We start from the raw sequence: 20,391 nt of genomic DNA on the forward strand, positions 1-20,391 counted from the left end.
GGCTCTTTTAGTGGACTGGAAGCAAAGCAGAAGCTGTAGTAGGAATAGGCCTTCTGGAAGAGAGGTTACAATTATAGTTTATGGGTTTGGGGTTTATTCCCTTTTGTTAAAATAAAACAATTAGAAATATATTCATTGTTTATTTTTATTATTTTTTTTTTGAGACCGAGTGTCACTCTGTCACCCAGGTTGGAGTACAGTGGCACAATCTCTGCTCACTTCAACCACTGCTTCCCAGGTTCAGGCAATTCTCGTGCCTCAGCACCCCAAGTAGCTGGGATTACAAGCATGCCCCACCACACCTGGCTAATTTTTGTATTTTTAGTAGAGATTGGGTTTCAACATTTGGTCAGGTTGGTCTTGAACTCCTGACCTCAAGTGATCCACCTGCCCTGGTCTCCCAAAGTGCTGGGATTACAGGCGTGAGCCCCCATGCCTGGCTGAAAATGTATTTTATATTATTTTTATCAAAATGACATTTACAAAAACTGCTTAAATAGATGTAACTAGTTAAAAGTTTGAATTTGACCCTTATGAAACATGTAGAGCACTGTGAAATGTATTTAAGAAAGTCTAAAATTTTATATGTTTTTGTTTATAGCCTATACAGTTCAGACATCTGAGAGCATGGCCCCAACTGCCACTTCAGAGACTTACTTGAAAGCTTTGGCTGTTTGCCATGGACCTCTGGACCACTATGATTTTCTGATCAAAGCTCATGAGCTAAAGGATGACGAACATCAAAGAAGAGTCATACAGTGTTTACAGAAATTACACGAGGACCTTAAAGGATATAATATAGAGGCAGAAGGCCTTTTTTCAAAGGTGAGGCTTGTGTGCTATGAAAGATTAAACAGTTAAAAGTGTAAGCATTTTCTAAAATGGATGCAATGCAGTAGGGCACAATCATGAAACAGCTTGAAAAATTTCTGCCAGTTCCTTTACACAAATTCTGTTGGATCCCCATTCCTAGCCTTTTGATGTTCCATAGCTTTCTTTTGCCTTCAGGGATTTGAATAGCTTCATATTTAAGTATTTTAAAAATGCAGTCCAGTCTAGATAAAAACTTCTATGGAAATCAAAGCTTTCCCTTTTCTCCAGCTCAGGTCTCATCCAGGGATCAGCGTGGAAAAGGAGGAGTGATGTGTTCTTTCCCTTTTCTTCCTCCTTCTTTCTCTGTTTGCCTGACATCTCTAGGGTCAGAATGAGAAGAATGAAAGATTAGAGTGAAACAGCAGTCATAAGCGACCAGTTATGTATGGTAGATGCTGCCATGCCAGCTCTTTGTTGAGGGTCTTATTGGTGGGTTCTTCAAGACTCCCATGGGGACCTCCACACTTCTCCAATCTTTGACTAACCTCTTATGACTCTGGGGAAGCAACTCACAACCCCGCATTCTTCTGACACCGCCTTGCCCTTGCCCTTAGGCTTCTTGAGTGGGGTCCCTTCAGGACATTTTATTTATTTATTTTTTTTGAGACAGAGTCTCACTCTGTCACCCAGGCAGGAGTACAGTGGTGTTATATCTTGGCTCATGGCAACCTTTGCCTCCTGGGTTCAGGTGATCCTCCCGCCTCAGCCTCCCAAGTAACTGGGTTATAGGCATGCACCGCCACACTTGGCTAATTTTTATATTTTTAGTAGAGATGGGATTTCACCATGTTGGCCAGGCTGGTCTTGAACTCCTGACCTTAAGTGATCCACCTGTCTCGGCCTCCCAAAGTGCTGGGATTATAGGTTTGAGCCACCGTGCCTGACCTGGAACATTTCTTGTTGGGTCATCTTATATGGTGTCTGTGCAGGCCACAGGAAGCATAACATCTTCTTTCTCTACTCCTTGCTGCATGGGCAGCCTCAGTCAGCCTCCTGTCCTCAGACTTTTGCAAGCAAGAAGCAGGCACTAATTTCTGTCATTGTCATGCATACCCCTTCCTTCTGGGGATGTATATCGAGTTCTCCCAAGAACTCTTCCACACCCTGCTCTGGCAGCTGCTTGCACATTTTCTTACCTAGGCAAGCATCCAGCTGGGGAGAGCGATGTCCATCTCAATTTATATTCAATCCTTATCTCTTTGGATGCTTCTCTTGGGAACCCCTTGTATTTGTTAAGAGATATGTGAAGGGAACACCACGGCACCCTAACCAGCTAACAACTTTATACCTTGATCCCTGTCTTCAGTTTCACTTTGGTTTTAGGGCTGTTTTGCCTTTTGTTGTTGTTGTTGTTGTTGTTTTAAACCTAATTCCTGCATGGATGTGACTAGTGTGTCTATTTATTTATTTATTTATTTATAGATGGATTCTTGCTCTGTTGCCCAGGCTTAGAGTGCAGTGGTGTGATCTTGGGTCACTGCAACCTCCACCTCCCAGGTTCAAGCGATCCTCCTGTTTCAGCCTCCTGAGTAGCTGGAATTACAGGCACGCACCACCACGCCCAGCTAATTTTTGTATTTTTAGTAGAGATGGGGTTTCACCATGTTCGTCGGGCTGGTCTCGAACTCCTGACTTCAGGTGATCCGCCCATCTCGGCCTCCCAAAGTGCGGAATTACAGGCATAAGCCACCGCGCCTGACCTATTTATTTATTTGAGACAGAGTGTTACTCTGTCGCCCAGGCTGAAGTGCAGTGGTGTGATCTTGGCTCACTGTAGCCTCCACCTCCCAGGTTCAAATGATTCTCCTGCCTCCCAAGTAGCTGGGATTATAGGCGCCTGCCACCATGCCTGACTAATTTTTGTATTTTTAGCAGAGACGGGGTTTTGCCATACTGGCTGGGCTGGTCTTAAACTCCTGATCTCAAGCGATCCCCCTGCTTCGGCCTCCCAAAGTGCTGGAATTACAGATATGAACCACTCTGCCTGGCCTATTTATTTTTGGAGATACTGCCTCATTCTGTCACCCAAGTGGAGTGCAGTAGCACGATCATAGCTCACTAGTAGCCTTGAAGTCCTGGGCCCAAATGGTTCTCCTCCCTCAGCCCCCTGAGTAGGCTAGAGCTACAGGCATGGCACCACCATACTCCACTAGTTTTTTAATTTTTTGTAGAGACAGGATCTCACTATGTTGTCAGGTTGGTCTTGAACTTCTGGCCTTAAGCAATCCTGCCTCAGCCTCAGAAGCACTGGGATAATTGGTGTGAGTCACCGCATTCATCTTGTGTCTTTCTTTAGAGTGAATGGGAGCTTATTTTCCCTGGTCCTCAGCTTTGAGCTTTTGTTAAAATTCCATGACAACAGGAAAACTCCTGTTCCTTATCTAATATAGAAGCTGATAGTCTCATCTTTAAATTCTGGAGAACGTTAATAGTAATAAGAATTAAAATATGGTCCAACCTAAGAAACTAGTTTTCCTTTAATTGACTGTCCCCACCCCCTGCCAAATATGCTTTTACTGTAAAGTCTTTAGAAGAAAAGCACCATAGAACAACCATTAGTAGTACTTTACTTAAAAATGAATGAGGGGCCAAATGCAGTGGCTCATGCCTGTAATCCCAGCACTTTGGGAGGCCGAGGTGGGCATATTACCTGAAGTCAGGAGTTTGAGACCAGCCTGGCCAACATGATGAAACCCCGTCTCTACTAAAAATACAAAAATTAGCCAGGTGTGGTGGCAGGTGCCTGTAATCCCAGCTGCTCAGGAGGCTGAGGCAGGAGAATCGCTGGAATCCAGGAGGCGGAGGTGCAGTGAGCCAAGATCACTCCAGCCTAGGTGACAGAGAGAGACTCCATCTCAAAAAAAAAAAAAAAAAAACAAAAAAAAAAGAATAAGGGCCAGGTGTGGTGGCTGAACCTATAATCCTACCACTTTGGGAGGCCAAGGTGGAAGGATAGCTTGAGGCCAGAAGTTTGAGATCAGCCTGGACAATATAGGGAGACCCTGTCTCTACAATACAAATAAAAAACAAACAAACAAAAATGAGTGAAAGTAATTTTACTTTTTAATAAAGCTCCTGAGAATATAATTAGTTTATTTTTACGTAAAGAAAATGCCTTCCCATTGTGTTAACACTATTAGTTGAAAGAAATAGAGATTCATTTTAGATTGCAGAAACACATGGAGATTTAGAATGAGATTATATAAGAACGTAGCAATGAAAGGCACCTCCATGACACAGCTAGGCCTTACGGTACTCTGCCATTCGTATCATTCATTGTCTTGGTTCACTTGGGCTGCTATAACAAAATACCATAAACTGGGTAGCTTATAAACAACCGAAAAAGATTTCTCGTAGTTCTGGGTGCTGGGAAGGCCAAGATCAAAGTGCTGGCAAATTCAATGTCTGGTGAGGGCCTGCTTAACTATTCATGGACAGCTGTCTTTTCACTGTGTCCTCACATGGCTGAAGGGACAAATGAGCTCCGTCAGGCCTCTTTTGTAAGGGCACTAATCCAACTGAGGAGGGCTCTGCTCTCATGACCTCATCACCTTCCAAAGGGCCTACCTCCTAAGAGCCTGACTTTGGGGGTGAGAACTTCAGCATATGAATTTTGGGGCAATGCAAACATTGAGGCCACAGCACCCACTTACTTTTTTGTTCTTTTTCTCTCATGTCTGCTTCAACTTCTACCAACTTCTTAATTCTCTCTATGTGTCTGTAGTTTAAATTCCTGAGTAAGGATCTCATAGGTCAACCAATGACTTCATCCCTGTTCGGGTAGAGCTTTCACACTGGGTTTCTTAGAGGCTGTTAACCAGTGTAAAGATTGACTTACCTGTGTTCCCATGTAGGGCTGCTCCTGTGAGCATGGCAGTTGCTCTCAGAAGTGGACTGTGAGTGTGGTGGGCACCATGAGTGATCAGTCTAGCACGATGGTTGTAGGTAATAATGATGAATTATTTGTTTTGATGACCAACCTCTTTTTCCCATATTTCTCAAAGTTTATAGGTGAGTAAAGAACCAAAAAGTGGCCGGGCGCGGTGGCTTAAGCCTGTAATCCCAGCACTTTGGGAGGCCGAGACGGGCGGATCACAAGGTCAGGAGATCGAGACCATCCTGGCTAACACGGCAAAACCCCGTCTCTACTAAAAACACAAAAAATTAGCCGGGCGAGGTGGTGGCGCCTGTGGTCCCAGCTACTCGGGAGGCTGAGGCAGGAGAATGGCGGGAACCCGGGAGGCGGAGCTTGCAGTGAGCTGAGATCTGGCCACTGCACTCCAGCCTGGGCGACAGAGCAAGACTCCGTCTCAAAAAAAAAAAAAAAAAAAAAAAAAAAAAAAAAAAAAAAGAACCAAAAAGTTTGAAAAATATAGACTGCTTATGTACTGCATATCTAGTTATATGTGATATATAGGGATATATTTGCATAGAGTATATGAACTATAACATATAAAACTATGTAATTATATAGTTTGTGATACAGGTGGGCATCCAAGTAAACTAACAGTTTAGTTATGTGGCCTAGCCAGGAAACAACATGTTGTACTCAACTGGATATTTTGGTTATCTGAGGTTTGAATTGCTTTCCTGAATTTTGTATCTTGCTCCCTTTCTAGTCCTCTTCCTTTTGGAAATATATTTCTTTTTTTTTTTGTTTTGTTTTTGAGACAGAGTCTCACTCCGTTGCCTAGCTGGAATGCAGTGGCGCAATCATGACTCACTGCAGCCTCAACCTCCCGGGCTCCAGCAAGCCTCACACCTCAGCCTCCCCAGTAACTGGGACCACAGGTGTGTGCCACCACACCCAGCTAATTTTTTTGTATTTTTTTGTATTTTTTTTTAAATAGAGATGGGGTTTTGCCATGTTGTCCAGGCTGGTCTTGAACACCTGAGCTGAAGCAATCTGTCTGCCCCAGCCTCCTGGAAATATATTCCTTTTATCTCTCCTCCCTACTCTGTAGCATCCCTAGAGCTCATCTTACAGTGGTTGGTGAACTCCCATCCAATCACAAGTATACTGTAATTATTAACTTATTTGGTTGCCGATTCAACAATGGTGGTTTTTAAAAAAATCATTGGCTCTTCTTAGGGGTATTTTCCCATACATCCACCTTTGATATCTGAGTTGGATATGATGGGCCAGCTAGTGAATAACCCTGGTTTTATTGGGTAGTTAAAATCTAATGTAAATGGAAGATTTGATATGGCAGGTAGAGTTTCAAATGTGTCTAATGAAAGGTCCTATTTGTTAAATCCTAGTACATGTGAATAAATGTTTAGTAGGTAGAGAAACTTATTTTTCTAATAGTATTTGTCTTATAGCCTGCCTCCCTTCCTCCCTCCCTCCCTTCTTTCCGAGACAGGGTCTTGCCATGTTGCCCAGGCTGGTGTTGGTGTTGATCTTCTGAGTTCAAGCAGTCCTCCCATCTTGGCCTCACAAAATGCTGGGATTACAGGCATGAGCCATTGCTCTTGGCCCTTATAGTTTCCTAAACCCACTAAATCTTTATTTTAAATAAATATTTTATTTAACAATTTAAAAATTTTTAAATAAACAATTTTATTTTTTATTTATTTTTTGAGACCGAGTCTCGCTGTGTCACCCAGGCTGGAGTTCAATGGTGCGATCTTGGCTCACTGCAACCTCTGCCTCCTGGGTTCAAGTGACTCTCCTGTCTCAGCCCCCCGAGTAGCTGGGATTACAGGTGCCCACCACCACACCTGGCTGATTTTTGCATTTTTAGTAGAGACGGGGTTTCACCATGTTGGCCAGACTGGTCTCAAACTCCTGACCTCAAGTGATCCACCCGCCTTGGCCTCCCAAAGTGCTGGGATTAGAGGTGTGAGCCACTGTGCCTGGCCCCACTAAATCTTTAAAATACTGAAAGAGATCCAAACATCTAGCATAATTTGAAGAAAAGTATATAGAACTTTAGTTTTTGAAGAGAATAAAGATGACACAGACCTATTTTTTTCTGAAAACAAACACTGATATGCCAATTATCAGAAAAGGAAACTGTGGGCTATTAGGTTTTCCAGTGATGGAAAAACTTTATTTGGAGAGTTCTTTATTCTGGTGCTATGGTTTGAATATTTGTCTCTTTCAGAACTCATGTTGACATTTAATCCCCCAGTGTGGCAGTATTGAAAGGTGAATCCTTTCAGAGGTGACTGAGTCATGAGGGCTCTGCTGTCATGAATGGATTAGTCCATTTGTAGAGCAATGGGTTAATGGATTAATGGATTATCATGGGAGTGGGACTGGTGGCTTTATAAGGGGAAGAGAGTCTTGAGCTAGCACACTCAGCCCCCTCACCATGTGATGCCCCTGTGTCGTCTGGGGCTCTGCAGAGAGTCTTTACCAGCAAGAAGGCCCTCACTAGATGGGGTCCCTCAGACATGGACTTCTCAGCCTCTATCACTGTAAGAAATAAATTCCTTTCTTTTTTTTTTTTTCTTTTTTTTTTTCGAGACTGAGTCTCACTCTGTTGCCAGGCTGGAGTGCAGTGGTGCGATCTCAGCTCACTGCAACCTTCCCGGGTTCAAGCCATTCTCCTGCCTCAGTTTTCTGAGTAGCTGGGTGTGCCACCACGCCCAGCTAATTTTTGTATTTTTAGTAGAGACTGGGTTTCACCACTTTGGCCAGGCTGGTCTCGAACTCCTGTGCCACGTTATCTGCCTGCCTGGGCCTCCCAAAGTGTTGGGATTACAAGTGTGGGCCACTGTGCCTGGCCCATAAATTCCTTTTCTTTATAAATTACTCAGTTTCTGAGTAAAACTCTGACTTTGGACTGTAAACCTTTGCCTTGGGTATGAAACCTTGGCATTGTTGAAAGAATAGTGGAAACTGTAAGGGACAAGTTTCACCACAGCACAGTCTTCTCTCTCTGATAGGCCATCCAAACAGCTAAGGAGAAGACAGATCACTCAAGAACTTAAGTTGTTTGTCAGCTACAGCATTTGTGCTGCTGTGCTACACATTCAGCCATTTTGGAGGAAAGCTAAGCAGTACTGACTGCCCATTTTCTTGAACTTTAAATAACAAATACTATTTCTCAATATCTTCATTTTATCATTAAATTCAACTAATTACTACCTGTTAAAAAATAAATAAATTTCAGATTATCTGAAACTCAGTTTCTGTTATAAGTGACAGAAAATGAACTAAGACATGTGCTAAGTAGGATTTATGATTTTATGAACTTTGAATTTTGTTTTTAATACAGTTGTTTAAACTTCATTATAGGCTGGGTATGGTGGCTCTTGCCTGTAATTCCAGCATTTTGAGAGGCTGACATGGGAGGATTGCTTGAGGCCAGGAGTTTGAGCCAGCCTGGCCAACACACGGAGGCCCCATCTCTACAAAAAAAAAAAAAAAAAAATCAGCTAGGCATGGTGGTACATGCCTGTGGTCCACCTAATTGGGAGACTGAGGTGGGAGGATCACTTGAGCCCAGGAGGTTGAGGCTGAAGTAAGCTGAGATCGTGCCACTGCACTCCAGACTGGGCGACAGAGAGAGACTGTCTCAAAAAACAAAACAAAACAAAACACAAATAGATTTCATTATGGTGCAGTTATTTTTTTTTCCCTCTGTACTCCTAAGAAACTTTCTGTAAGCGTATGCTATAATACTAAAATAAAGTATACCTTCTTCATAAGATACCAGATTTATTAACCAAGGTGAAAAAATTGGTGACAAACTACCAGGCTGCTTTCACCTACCTATGTAATAATGTTTTCTCTAATCAATGAACATTTGAAGATGTTATGAGCAGATGACCATGCCATATGAGCAACAAACTATGAAGAATGAGCATTTGTAAACACTTTACTTTTGTTATTGAGTAAAATTTACAACCAGGTTAATCTGACACATTTAATGTATGCATAATTGTTATTGTGCTGTGAGGTAATTAGGCATAAATGGTAAGTAGTTCATGTAAATCACTATAATTAGAATTACTTTTACACAGCCAAATCAAGCATTTCCAGAGTCAGGGAGGGAGAGAATTAAATAGAGTATGGAGCTACTCTGAAAATCTGTGTTTCCATTAATCAGGGGTCTATAGGCAGCCAGGTTTTTTCATCTCTTAGGAGGAGACATTGTAGCCCAAGAGACCTGAGAATTGGGAGCCACAGAACTCCTTTCCTTTTTCTCCTGCCCTCTACCAGATAATTTTCAGTTTTTCCCTAATGAGAACTTATTTCCAACTCCCTTTTATATCCTACCGCCTTTTATTTGGATACCCCCTCCTCACCCTTCCAAGAACAATGCATGAGGCAGATGGAAAAGAACTCAATTCTATCACTGCACTCAGAGCAGCCACAGGCAATACATAAATAACTATATTCCAATAAATCTTTATTTACAAAAACAAGTGTCATGCTGGATTTAGCCCATGGCCGTAATTTGCTGGCCCTTGCTCTAGATGACTGCTACCTGACTAGATAGGAGGGCTGGTAGATGATTACCTAGTCTAACTTTCCAGTTTAATATTCCATTACTGTATTGTATCCCTGCCTCTATTCAACAGGAACTATTCACTGTTCCATTAAATAGACAAACAAATAGAACAAAATAGAAAGTTCAAAATATACATGGAAACTTGATATATGATTGAGTTGACATTGTGAATCAGTAGGAAAATGATCGTCTATTCACTAAATTAGCATGGGATCATTGGTTATCTATGTGAAGATTAAAATAAAATTAGGTACTTACCTCTAGAAATAAATGCCCTAAATTTAAAGTGAAACTTCAGAACTTCTTGAAGAAAATATAGAGGAATAACTTTATGAACTTGGGAAAAGGAATAATTTCTTTTCTTTTTTTCGAGATAGAGTTTTGCTCTGTTGCCCAGGCTGGAGTGGAGGGGTGTAGTCATGGCTCACTGCAGCCTTGACCTCCCGGGCTCAACCAATCCTCTTAGCTTAGCCTCCCCAGTAGCTGGGACTACATGTGCATACCACCACGCCTGGCTAATTTTTTGTATTTTGTAGAGATGTGGTCTCACCATGTTGCCCAGGCTGATCTAAACTCCTGGCCTCAAGCAATTCACCTGCCTCAGCCTTCCAAAGTGCTGGTGTTACAGACTGAGCCATCCTGCCCAGCCAGAAGAATTTCTTATACAAGATATGAAAGTCCAATATATATATTCATGTTGTCCTGTAAATTGAAAAAAAATTAAAAAGTCCAGCTTATAAAGGTAAACACCAATACATTTGACTATGTTAAAATTTAAAACTTCTAGTTAACAAAAGGTACCATAGAAAAAGTGAAAAGGTAGACAACAGACTGGGAGAAAAGATTTTTCATAAAAAATAATTGACTACTGGCTGGGCATGGTGGCTCACTCCTGTAATCCCAGCACTTTGGGAGGCCGAGGTGGGTGGATCACCTGAGGTCAGGAGTTTGAGACCAACCTGGCCAACATGGTGAAAGCCTATCTCAACTAAAATTACAAAAATTAGCCAGGCGTGGTGGTGGGTGCCTGTAATTCCAGTTACTCGGAAGGCTGAGGCATGAGAATCGCTTGAACTCGGGAGGCGGAGGTTGCAGTGAGGTGATATCTGCCACTGCACTCCAGCCTGGGTGACACAGCGAGACTCTATCTCAAAAAAAAATTGATTATGAATCACTCTCTAGAATATGTAAAGAACCCTAACCCGGTGCAATGGCTCACGCCTGTAATCTCAACAGTATGAGAGGCTGACGGTTGGGAGGATCGCTTCAGGCCGGGAGTTTGAAACCAGCCTGAGCAACATAGCAAGACCTCATCTCTGCAAATAATAATAATAATATATAAACAACTTCTACCATGTAACAGAAAAACAAACAACCCAGTAGAAAAATAGACAAAGGAGAGTATTTTTTTTTTTTTTTTCAGAAATAACTAGAAGATGCCACAAGACTGGGTAAACAAATCAGAATGTATTTATAAAGTGGAATGTTGCTTAGCATGGGGATGATAAACTATACATTCAGGTAGTTAATACTGAGGAGGAAGGGGACAAGGAAGGCTTCAACTATAATTAATGCTTTATTAATTATATAAGTTTTGAAATAATGTCAACATAGAAAGATTTGATAAAGCTGGCGGGTGGGTAACGTGCTGTTCCATAGAGTCTTCAATTTTGCCTCTTTGTAATATTCCATTGTGAAAATATTTTACATGTGATTGTGAGATATTTCAACACGTTAGATTTTTTTTTTTTTTTTTGAGACAGAGTCTTGATCTGTCACACAGGCGGGAGTTCAGTGGTGCAATCTCGGCTTGCTGCAACCTCCGCCTCCTGCGTTCAAGCAATTCTCATGGCTCAGCCTCCCGTGTAGGTAGGACTACAGGCCACCACGCCCGGCTAATTTTTGTATTTTTAGTAGATACTGTGTTTCACCATGTTGGCCAGGCTGGTCTCAAACTCTTGGCCTCAAGTAATTGCCCACCTCAGCCTCCCAAAATGCTGGGATTACAGGTGTGAGCCACTGTGCCTGGTAGGGTTAGTTGATTTTTTTTTTTTTTCATTTTGAAAAAATAACAACTTTTCTTTAAAATATAATTTTAGAGTCTACTAGTTCAGCCTTTCCTTCTTACAAATAGACTGAGGGGCTGGGTGTGGTGGGTCATGCCTGTAATCCCAGCACTTTGGGAGGTTGAGGCGGGTGGATCACTTGAGCCCAGGAGTTTGAGATGAGCCTGGGCATTATGGCAAGACTTCATCTCTAAAAAATAAAAATTTAAAAATTTAAAAATCCAAATAGACTGTGGAAGGGGAATTATTAGCACAGTTCTCAGAAAGGCATATGAAATATGTTTATAAGAGGGTTTTTGCAATGCAATGTTTTCCTCTTTCTGAAATTTCATAAACTGAATATATATAAATCTGATCACACTCTTCTCCTGCTTAAGGCTTTCAGCCCCCTCCAGATAAAATACAAACTCAGCATGTTCTTCAAGGTTCTTGAGAGCCTAGTCCCTGCCTTTTGCCAACCTCCTCTGCCATTGTTCTCTGCTGGCAATATAAGCCCCAGCTATGATGACCTGCTTGAAGATCCTTGGATGAGGCTGAGACCTTATTTTGTCTCTGGGTCTGCTAAAGCTGCCCATCCCCATCCTTTTGTTATGGCTCATCTCACATTGCCTGCTGGTGACCACATGCTTCTCTGGTAGATATTGTATTTCTTTCTTTCTTTCTTTTCTTTTTTTTTTTTTTTGAGATGGAGTCTTACTCTGTCACCCAGGCTAGAGTGCAGTGGCACAATCTCAGCTCGTGGCAACCTCCGCCTCCCAAGTTAAAGTGATTTTCATGCCTCAGCCTCTGAAGCAGCTGGATTACAGGCATTTGCCACCATGCCTGGCTAATTTTTAGTAGAGATGAGCCAGGCTGGTCTTGAACTCCTGACCTGAAGTGATCTTCCTACCTTGGCCTCCAAAAGTGCTGGGATTACTGCCCCTGGCCGGTTTTTCTTTTCTCGGTCTTCTGGGCCTGAAGAATCCCAGCCCACTGCCTAGCACAAAGTAGGTGCTCAATACTCAGTTCATGTTTGTGGAACGAATGAAACATGAATGAATAACAAAGCCATCACTAAAGAGTCACAGAGCCTATCTGTGTGTCTGTGTGAGAGGGTAGGTGTCTCCATTGAGTGCCTGTATCCACATATGTCTCTGTGAATGTGTCCTGTTCTCATTCCCTCCTTAACATCAGTTCTTAGCTAACCCTGAAGATGCCTGGAAGGACAGTTTATTTTCTCAGATTCAGAACAACAACAGCATTTACAACAAGGGATGTTTTCCACATCTTTCTTTTGCTGAAGCCCAGATTGGCTTGAGAATAATGCTCGTATCTCAGTAGTGGACTGAATTAGTAGTGGACTGGAGTAGACCAGACCTAGCAGAGCTTCACCTAAGCTAGGCCAAAAGCAGAGTATCAGGTAGGAGCAAAGTGAACATGGAAGGATTTGCCAGAAAACTAGCCCGCTGTCATTTGTCTCCCAGTGGTGCATGTAGGAACTTATAAATGTTTGTGACTTGAATGCATGAGACATCAAAAAGTCATTTGCATCTTTAAATTGTGTTATAATCAGAAATTGAGCCATTTCTTACACTAGTAGTTTTAGAGTTTTAAGCACACCCCCATCTTATTGAGATACTTAAATAGGCTTAATTATGCTAGTAAACTGAGCAAGTTGATGTATTATACTTTAGGTTGCTGAGATTCTTTTGCAAATCAGCTAAAGACATTTCAAAAACCATTTTCATTTAAAGAGAATTTATGGGTGCTAATATATAGTTTCGTTTTTTAGTTTTTAAAGATCTTCTTAGAAACCTGAAATGATCTACTTTTATCAAAAAGTGGTCCATGTTGAGAATGCTATAATGCCAGTTTTTAAAAGATGTAATTATGCTCAGCATTCCAGCTGGAATCATTGTTTCTGATTCTATCATTTTGGGAGATAATAATGCAATGGTGGGGGGAACGGAGAGAAACAGGAAAAGTAGTATTCCTGCATTTTAAACAAATTGAAAACAACACTTTTTATTTTAACAGCACCACCCTTATTATCTAATTGTCCTAGTGGAAATGATGCCAGAGTAGCAGGTGGATAGTGACCCAGAAAGGCAGAGGACGTGCTATTTCAATGTATAACTTTGATGAGAATCACCTTGGATCATTTTTTAATGCTAGAATTTTGATATCATAGGGAACAAAGGATAATGCTAAAATCATTAAATCAAAATATTTGGAATGATGGATGACATACATTCTTTTAGTTTGCATTAAAGGAATAGTTTTGATAACACTTTTGAAAGCAAATATCTACAATGCAAATATGCAGATATTTTTGAATAATTTTAGGTTTAGTTCAAAAGTAAAAGTAATACAGTAATTAGTCACCTTACCAAATTTTTTTCTGTTTTTTTCCAACTTTTCATTTCGAAAAATTTCAGCAATATACTTAGATCCACTAATGGTTAACATTTTGCCACATTTGTTTAACCTTCCCTCTAAATATCTTATTTTCTGGAACCATCTACAAGTAAGTTGTATCATAACACTTGACCCCTAAATATATCACATATAACGCCTCGCAAGGACCTTTTCCTGCATAACTATATTATCATCATCGCATTCCAGAAATTTAACACTCATTTAGTAATGTTATCTAACCTTCCAGGTTCAAATGGTTCTTGTGCCTCAGCCTCCTGAGTAGCTGGGACTACAGGCATGTGCCACCACACCCGACTAATTGTTATATTTTTAGTAGAGATGGGGTTTCACTACTATGTTGGCCAGGGTGGTCTCAAACTCTTGGCTTCAAGTGATCTGCCCATGTTGGTCTTCCAAAGTGCTGGAATTACAGGTGTGAGCCACTGTACCCAGGCAGAAAATAAATTCTTTAATTTTTTTTTTTTTTTTTTGAGACAGTCTTGCTCTGTTGCCCAGCCTGGAATGCAGTGGCATGATCTCTGCATACTGCAACCTTTGCCTACTGGGTTCAAGTGATTCTCCCACCTCAGTCTCCCGTGTAGCTGGGATTACAGGTGTGTGCCACCACGCCTGGCTAAGTTTTGTATTTTTAGTAGAAATGGGGTTTCACCATGTTGGCCAGGCTGGTTTCGAACTCCTCACCTCCCGCCTTGGCCTCCCAAAGTGCTGGATTACAGGAGTGAACTACTGAAATTCTTTTAAATTATTTTTTAGTTTTTAATTTTTGTGGGTACATAGTAGGTGTATCTATTTATGGGGTACATGGGATGTTTTGATACAGGCATGCAATGTGAAATAATCACATCATGGAGAATGGGATATCTGGCCCCTCAAACATTTATCTTTTGTGTTATAATCAAATTATATACTCTTTTAGTTATTTTAAAATCTACAATTAAGTTATTGACTATAGTCATTCTGTTGTGCTATCAAATAGTAGAACTTATTCTTTCTATTTTTTTGTACCCATTAACCATCCCCACCTCCGCCGCCACCCCAGCCTCTCACTACCCTTCCCAGTCTCTGGTAACCATCTTTCTACTCTCTATGTTCATGAGTTCAATTGCTTTGATTTTTAGATACCACAAATAAGTGAGAATATGTGGTGTTTGTCTTTTTGTGCCTGGCTTATTTCACTTAATGTAATGACCTCCAGTTTCATTCATGTTGTTGCAAATAACAGGATCTCATTCTTTTTTATGGCTGAATAGGACTCCTAACTGATGCATTTTTTTTTTTTTTTTTTTTTTTTGCAGTTTATTTGCTGTTTTTCCTTCCTTAGGATTTTTTCTAATAGAAAGTTTTAATTTCAGTGGTCTTTTTTGTTTGTTTGTTTTTTGTTTTTTGAGATGGAGTCTCACTCTGTTGTCGAGTCTGGAGTGCAGTGGTGTGATCTCAGCTTACTGCAACCTCCACCTCCCAAGTTCAAGCGATTCTCCTGCCTCAGCCTCTCCCAAGTAGCTGGGATTACGGGTGTGCGCCACCACAGCCAGCTAATTTTTGTATTTTTAGTAAAGACAGGGTCTCACCATATTGGTCAGGCTGGTCTCGAACTCCTGACCTCAAGTGATCTGCCAGCCTCAGCCTCCCAAAGTGCTGGGATTACAGGTGTGAGCCGCCACACCCTGCCTTAATTTCACTTTTTTTTTTTTTTTTTTTGAGATGGAGTCTCGCGCTGTCGCCCAGGCTGGAGTGCAGTGGCACGATCTCCACTCACTGCAAGCTCCGCCTCCCGGGTTCACGCCATTGTCCTGCCTCAGCCTCCTGAGTAGCTGGGACTACAGGCGCCCGCCACCGCGCCCGGCTAATTTTTTGTATTTTTAGTAGAGACGGGGTTTCACTGTTGGTCTCGATCTCCTGATCTTGTGATCCGCCCGCCTCGGCCTCCCAAAGTGCTGGGATTACAGGCGTGAGCCACCGCGCCCGGCCTAATTTCACTATTTTTAATGTATCTATTTTTTTCCCTTGTGGTCTCTGGGCCTATGTCTTGTGAAATATTACACTTTAAGATTGTAAAAGTAAATTAATTGGAAAACATTTTATAAATCAACAGCTTTATAAGCTGTTGATAAGAAGGATTACAAGAGAAGAGGAATTTGATTTGATGGGCCCTGGTTCCTGAGAAGGTAGATGAGGTATGAAATTAAATACTGATAGAAGGTTGGAAGAAAGACAGGAAGAAGAATCGTTTTCCTTTGTAACAGGAGGAATGTCACAGGAGGGAGGAATGGATGGGTGCAGATGTGGGTGGGACTGCAGTTTCACATAGGAAGTTGAAGGACTTTCAACCCAATGCCTTCTGTTCTCTCTCTATGAAGAAGTAGGAGACATCTTCTGAAAGTGATGAGTGAAATGTAGTTTTACTTAATGGGAAGTAAGAAGGTTCCAGAGATTCTTTGCAGAGACACAGTGAACTCACCAGGGAAACAGAATTGTTGACAGTATGGAGGGCCCAGAGAGAGGGTCCACTCTGCACGACTGTCAGACTTTTTTCAGCAATCCTCAGCAATCTGGGTGAAGTTCATGGAAGGGTATATATTTTAGTATGAGATTTTTCTATTTTTAGCTATCTTTTTATCATTTATTTATTTATTTTTTATTTTTTTATTTTTTTATTTTTTTGAGATGGAGTCTCGCTCTGTCACCCAGGCTGGAGTGCAGTGGCGTGATCTCGGCTCACTGCAAGCTCCGCCTCCCGGGTTCACGCCATTCTCCTGCCTCAGCCTCCCGAGTAGCTGGGACTACAGGCGCCCGCCACCACGCCCGGCTAATTTTTTGTATTTTTAGTAGAGACGGGGTTTCACCGTGGGTTTCACCGTGGTCTCGATCTCCTGACCTTGTGATCTGCCCGCCTTGGCCTCCCAAAGTGCTGGGATTACAGGCGTGAGCCACCGCGCCCAGCTCTTTTTATCATTTATATATAATTTTATTAAATTATGGTTAGAGTACATTCGATTCGTTGGAATTTATTGAAGTTTTCTTTCTGGCTTAGCATATGGACTATATTTGAAATCATGCTGCTTGTTCTTGAATGTATTCTTGGTTTGTTGGGTTTAGAGTTTATATGGATATAAATTGCTTGAACTTACTAATTGTATTGTTCAGATCTTTGAGAGGGATGTGTCAAAGGGTGTGGTGTTTCTTTTTCCACGAATTACAGGTCTGAGTATAAACAGGTATTGGTAAGCACATTATGCTTGCAGTTTTTGACGTGATTACACATGCAGAAGTGAGCAGTGACGGGGAAATTCTCTATGCTGGGCCCTGCACCCAACAGATGAGACAGCAGGTTGGAGAGTTGAGAGGGCTTACCCAGGGTCACCTAGCTAATCAATAGCCAGCCAGGATTTGCACCTAGATCTTTTGGGTTCAACTCTAATACTCTTCTGCCATATCTCTTATGCTTGGTGGAGGTAGGTGGTAGGTTATCACCATCTTCCAACGTCATCCTTAAGCTTACGATCTATCTGCGCAATCTAAAAGGTGATGTCACTGGATCCTCATCAAAAGCCCATTAGAGAAGGTGTCATCATCCTACTTTACAAACTCCCTAAGATACAGGTAACTTGTGACAAATCTTATAACTGGTCACTAGAGAAACTTAATCATTTCAGATTTTAAAGTCTGAGTCTAATGTTACGTGTGTGCATTTTGGGAGTCCGGAATGTATCAGAGTCCTGGCAGAAAACAATTCACAGTAGATGTTTCAATAAAGACCAAATTTAGAGACTACATAGAGAGGCATGGGCAGGCTTAAGGTAGCAAACAAGGGATGGAAGGGCAAAGGAGGAGACTGGTGAGAGCTGGAGCTGTGGCCTGAGGGATGGGCTGCTTGTTGGTCTGGAGGGATGTGGCTCTACTGAGATACATCTCTGAAGCAGAGAGGGATGGGAGAGAACGACCCATCCCTTTCTATGCCCTCTCTCCTATTTCCTGCAAGGAATGCGTCCCATGGGCTCAACCAGCCAGGAGCCAGCCAGAAAGGTCAGTCTCTTGGGGCACAGACAGGAGGGAGAAGGCATCAGGGGAGGGGAGCACATGGAGAATAACCAGCACCAAGAAATAGTGTAAGTGTGGAGTTCACTGTGATTTCTGAGACATAAGGACAAGTTTTAGGGAATTAAATTTAAGGAAGGAAATTTAATAGAACAGAAAAATAGCGTTAAGTTGTGAGAAATCTAAACTAGGAGCATGCAAATGATGTGGGTTCCTAACGGACAGTCATTTTGAAGAAAACTGTGTAAACCTTCCTCTCCCCGAAATCACTACTATTAATAAAGAATTCAAAAACTTCTTTAGGACCCATTTTATAGCCTTCTGATTAGTCTTACTTTTCTCCATTTGATTCTCTGATTTTTCCCTTAAGACATAGATTTTTAAGTGCCTTAAAATAATTTCAATAATTATTAGAAAACTGAAATTTTTATGAGGAGGAAATTAGCTTGTTTCCCCAAGTAAAAATAAGTGGAGTATATAATATTGTTTAGATAGACTATATCTATGTCTAATGATTCTTGTTAGGAGGGTATCCATTTTGTTGATCAATTTGCTTATATTAAAATCTCCATCTTATACAGTATTCATGTGATACCAGCTATTTGTGATCTTAGATGTTTGAGGATCTTTTCTTTGGCACAGCAGTATCTCTTTGTCATCTTCTAAATATTACTATAAGATATAATACAACATAACAGATTATATATGTAATATAGAATGTGGTATTTGCTAAAGTGCTCTTTCTAAAATATATTGAGTTGAGAGGGAAAAATAGAAGAGAGGACCATGAGCGCAAATTTTCTCTCTTTTTATTTTTTATTTTTTTGAGGTGGAGTCTTGCTGTGTCGCCCAGGCTGGAGTGCAATGGTGCGATCTCGGCTCACTGCAACCTCTGCCTCCCAGGTTCAAGCAATTATCCTGCCTCAGCCTCCTGAGTAGCCTGCTACCATGCCTGGCTAATTTTTGTATTTTTAGTAGAGACGGGGTTTCACCATGTTGGCCACTGGTTTTGAACTACTGACCTCAAGTGATCCGTCCACCTGGGCCTCCCAAAGTGCTAGGATTACAGGTGTGAGCCACCACACCTGGCCAACTTTTTTTTTTTTTTTATAGCAGCATTCAGCTCTCTCCATGCAATCTTCCCCTGCCCCCCCCCCCGCCATCTTTCTTCATTTCTTTTCCCTGAACTTCATTTATTCACCCTATCTTGATTATATCATGTAGCAGTATCAGAATAGGCCTTAAAACTATTCCCACCAAATGTATTGTGAAGAATTATGAATTGCTATGACACTCTCAGTTGCCTATACAAAATGCTGCTTTCAAAAAATTTCACATACGTAGAATATACTTAGAGATTATTAGGTTTTATGCAAGTTTTCCAATTTGAAGCTGTTCTAAAATTAAGAGCATAATGCTTTTTCTGGCACTTGAAAATAGAATAACCAGTGCATGATAATGGTTCATATAAGAAACAAAAAACCAAGAAAAATTAAGAAGTTTTGGCAGGAGTAGAAAACTGTTTTGAGTGGAGATTTAAGAATAGATGGGGAGTTAACATGCAGAGAGATACTAGGAAGCCATCCGGATGGCAGAGTCAAAGCAAAGAAGATCCTTTTGTCTGGCCTAGACTGTGAGTGAGGTCTAGAAGGCACAAGCTACATTTAATAGAGAAAGAAAGCAAAAAGGAACTAGAAAACAAGAGAGGTTTCTGAGGCAGGTTGGAATGAACCCATAAATTATAAAACAAAAGCAGGCCAGGTATGTATGGTGGCTCATGTTTGCAATCCCAGCACTTGGGGAGGCCTAGGCAGCAGTTTAAGACCAGACTGAGCAACATAGTGAGACCCCATCTCTACAGGGTAGTTTGTTTATTTGCTTGTGTTTTGAGATGGAGTCTTGTTCTGTTGCCCAGGCTGGGTGCAGTGGTGTGATCTCCGCTCACTGCAACCTCTGCCTCCCGGTTCAAGCGATTCTCCCACCTCAGCCTCCCAAGTAGCTGAGATTACAGGCATGCACCACAACGCCCAACTAATTTTTGTATTTTCAGAAGAGACCGTTTGACCATGTTGGCCAGATTGGTCTTGAACTCCTGACCTCAAGTGATCTGCCTGCCTTGGCCTCCCAAAGTGCTAGGATTACAGGCATGAGCTATTGCACCCAGCCTACAGGAGAGTTTTTTTTAAATAAAAATTAGCTGGATGTAGTGGTGTCCGCCTGCCCCAGCTACTTAGGAGGCTGAGGCAAGAGGATTGCTTGAGTCCAGGAGTTCGAGGCCTGAGTGACAGAGTGAGACCCTGTCTCTAAAATAAATAAAATAAGACAAAACCAAAAGCATTATGGATGAAACCCTGAAAGCTAGGTTTTGAGAATGTTCTCTGCCAAATTCTTGACCACTCTGGTTGATGCTAAGTGGCATAATCTTCACTTTTTTCTGTTTTACCCTCCCTTTCTGAACTCACTCCACCCTATCATACCTTGTTGTTTGCACAGGTGTTTAGGAACTGCTGCAGAGTCTGAAGGTTACTCTT

At 41.6% G+C, this 20,391-nt stretch overlaps 1 protein-coding gene across 18 annotated transcripts in view; it reads left to right on the forward strand.

The window, feature by feature from the left end:
• The window catches only part of AFG1L (AFG1 like ATPase), a 256,149-nt gene that overhangs the window by 33,613 nt on the left and 202,145 nt on the right, over positions 1–20,391 (forward strand). For 17 of the 18 annotated variants that reach the window (XR_011623284.1, XR_011623285.1, XM_071096259.1 and 14 more), the window contains one exon: positions 602–825. Coding sequence is in view for 15 of the 18 variants with exons in the window: in XM_071096259.1 (XP_070952360.1) it covers positions 602–825 (224 nt within the window). In the remaining 3 variants the exon portion in view is untranslated. Of the gene's footprint in view, positions 1–601; positions 826–20,391 lie in introns of those variants that run through there. The other variant, XM_071096265.1, reaches the window with a different exon arrangement.

This window comes from Macaca nemestrina, chromosome 5, assembly GCF_043159975.1.
Source record: "Macaca nemestrina isolate mMacNem1 chromosome 5, mMacNem.hap1, whole genome shotgun sequence".
NCBI lineage: Eukaryota > Metazoa > Chordata > Mammalia > Primates > Cercopithecidae > Macaca > Macaca nemestrina.